Source organism: Giraffa tippelskirchi, chromosome 8 (assembly GCF_054371585.1).
Source record: "Giraffa tippelskirchi isolate mGirTip1 chromosome 8, T2T-mGirTip1v1.2.pri, whole genome shotgun sequence".
In the NCBI taxonomy this organism is placed as follows: domain Eukaryota; kingdom Metazoa; phylum Chordata; class Mammalia; order Artiodactyla; family Giraffidae; genus Giraffa; species Giraffa tippelskirchi.
The window spans coordinates 66,764,969-66,767,749 of NC_137282.1; the positions used below are offsets into that span (position 1 = coordinate 66,764,969).

Consider the following 2,781-nt stretch of genomic DNA (forward strand, 5'->3'; position numbering starts at 1 on the left):
TCCTTCAGTCATTTCACTGAGAGTCATTGATTGGGGACACCAAGAATATAGGAAGGAATGCAGAAGGAAAAGATGAAACTGTGTTCAGGATCGGGCGGAGGGATGAACAGGGCGTGCTTGCCTTGAATCCAGGCTTTGTTGGGGGGTGGGGCATAAAGATGGAACGGGTCTGAAACTACAAAGTGGTGATGGTAACACAGTATCACCAGAGTTACACAACAGTGTTCCCAAATTGCAACAATGATGAAAAAGTTTACTAATCCCAACTTAACCAACAAAAATACAGGAAACCACGCAAAAAAGAAAACATCACCAGAAAGGTGGAAACAAACCAAATGCAAAGCAGTTCGGGGGAAAGGAACTCCATGTCCCCTGGGGGCAGACCGAGTTGACGGCGTCCACGGTGAGCAGACAGGGATGGAGGCTGCAGAGCCGACCGCTCCCCTGGACGTGGTGTTTCCGGCAAGGGCTCTGGGTCTCTGTCCAGAGCGGGGGCTCGTTCTCCCTGCAGGGGTGGGTGAGTCATCGTGGGCGTCTGGGTGTTGCGCGGGAGCCAGGGCAGGCTCTCCCTGCCGAGGCGGTGACTCCTCCTCTGCCTCGGGTTCTCCTGCCAAAGGCCGAGCAGGTAGAGGTGCACGTGGAGGTGGAGGTTCTGGCTGAGGGGGTGGGACATCAGTGCCTGGGGCTGGGGGTCCTGCAGGCACGGAGATCCGATCTGCCCGGTGTGCTGGCCAGTACCCAGCTGGCCTGGTGTCTCTGCGAGGGCAAGTCTCGGTTCTCCATCTGCCCTCGGTGGATCCCTGGGTCCTGCACCTGGAGCCACCACCTCTGTAGGGACAGGTCTGGGAAGTGGAGCCTGGTTCCAGTTGGAGGCCAGTGCTAGAGCTGTGGGAGAAGCATCGTTTGCCCGCAGGCCAGCCTTGGCATGTGCGTATCCCGGGACAGAAAGCTTCCAAGAGATTCCCAAAGAATACCCAGGGTCGGATGTCTTTTGGGACTGAAGTGTGCAAGATGGGGGGCGGGGGGTGTGAGGCCAGCGCTTGCTGCAGGCCCAGCAGCAGCTTTCGGGGACTCGTCCCTGTGTAGCTCAGCACCCCCTCCGCACACACTCCCGTACACCAGCCCCAGCGTCCTCACCTCTGTGCTCTGGCGTGCTGGGCTCCAGGTCCTCCTGCTGCCTCAGAGGCCGGGGTTCTCGGGACTCTGGGTCGGAGCCGGGTGTGCTGAGCTCCGTGGCAGCCTCAGACTGGGCCGCCGGGTGTATCCTGGGCGGTGTCTCGGCAGCAGGCCTTCCCCGCCTCCGCTTCGCCCCCGGTGGGGCTGATGCCTCCGTGGGCACGCTCACCTGGAGCCTGCACTGGGCCTCACGGGCGGGGGGGTGGTGCTCCGACCCCTCCCTCCGGGAGCTGGATGGGGTGTCCCCGTCCTCGGCCTCATCACGTGGGAAGCTCTGCAACGACAGTGACCGTCAGCCAGCCATGCTGGGAGTTTTCCGAGCTGGGCCTGGCCAGTGGAGCCGCTGCTTCGGCCTGCTCGAACTTCTCTGCCCAGAAGGGTCAGAGACGTGTGTCTGCTCAGATCCCCACCCGGGAGGAAAGAGACCCACCTGAGGGTGTGAGGTCAGCCTGGGCGGCCGGCCCTGCCCGCACTCTCCCCATCCCGCCCAGCATGCTCTCCCCTGGGGTGTGGACACAACTTGTCCGCAGGCTTCTGACCCCACATCCACCTGGGCTTCCTTGAGGGAGACACACCCCGAGAAACCCGCATCCACACACACAGGCAAAGGACCCGGTGTTTCCGGGTGGCATGGGAGAGGTGGCCTGGCCCGGCCTGGGGCTCCCCGTGTTACCTTTCTGTTTCTCCGGGCAAAGGGCCAGAGGCGTCTCGGGGGTGCCCTGAGCCAACGTCGACAGGGTGCCCACGCACACTGCCTGTGAGCTCTCCTGAGGCCCCGGCCTCTGGGCAGGGGCAAACAGCAGAACATCTCGGGAGCAAGTGATCTGGCTGGGGGCTCCTCTCCGCTCTCGAGGCCTGGATACCCGGGTTGCGGGTTCTGTTGGGTTCTGTTGCCGGCAGGTGACATCATTTCCTGGGGTTCGTGCTGAGGTCCCTTCCCCAAAACTTCCCAAGCGAATCCCTGGGTTTCTGACTGCTCGACCACCACCCTTAAGCCATGTGCAGGCACAGTGACACCCACCCAGCCCAGCCGACAGCCCTGGGGAGGCCTGGGTGCAGCCAGGGCCTGAGCTCCGAGGGCCCCGCTGCTCTCAGACCAGGCTCCTTCTTCTCATAAGTGGTGTGGCCCTGGACAAGCATATGCCCCTCAGGGTTTCCCCAGTCTCTCCATCTGCAGAGTGGCGGTCATTCTCCCATCTGCTTCCTAGGTCTGTCGGCCTACGAGCAGCTCCATGCCTTTCCACCTGGGGCCGATATCACGTGGAGCGTGTGCGCTGAGACTTCAGAAAGAAAGATTCCTTCCTGGGCTGACACAGCACAGAATGGGGCAGAACGAGGCCTGGATGTGCCGTGGTACCCAGGAAAAGGCACTCCCCCTCCTGACTGTTTTGAGACCCCGCATCCAAGTTGGAGGACCGAAAGGAAGACTCGAAGGTCTCCCTCTCTTATAGAAAAGAGTGGCCAACTTTCTGGTCCTCTGTTTCCATTGAGATTCTGTTCAAGTGTCCCAGCTCGGCTTCTGCGGGTGGCTGAGCTTCTAATGGCTCCCTGCGTTCTTGTCTTTTCCTCTCCAAACCTTCCGTCCTTTTCCCCCTTCTGGGGTGG

The 2,781-nt window shown here is 61.2% G+C and overlaps 1 protein-coding gene across 1 annotated transcript; it reads right to left on the bottom strand.

Annotated features, from left to right (window-relative positions):
- Positions 1 to 235: 235 nt before the first annotated feature.
- Positions 236 to 2,026, bottom strand: LOC145517241 (uncharacterized). The gene is made up of 3 exons (XM_081519512.1): positions 1,850 to 2,026; positions 1,138 to 1,450; positions 236 to 885 (listed from the first exon to the last, which is right to left on the bottom strand). The coding sequence occupies exons 1-3, from the start codon at positions 1,982 to 1,984 to the stop codon at positions 257 to 259; spliced, it is 1,077 nt and encodes a 358-aa protein (XP_081375638.1). The 5' UTR covers positions 1,985 to 2,026; the 3' UTR covers positions 236 to 256.
- Between the last annotated feature and the right edge of the window lie 755 nt (positions 2,027 to 2,781).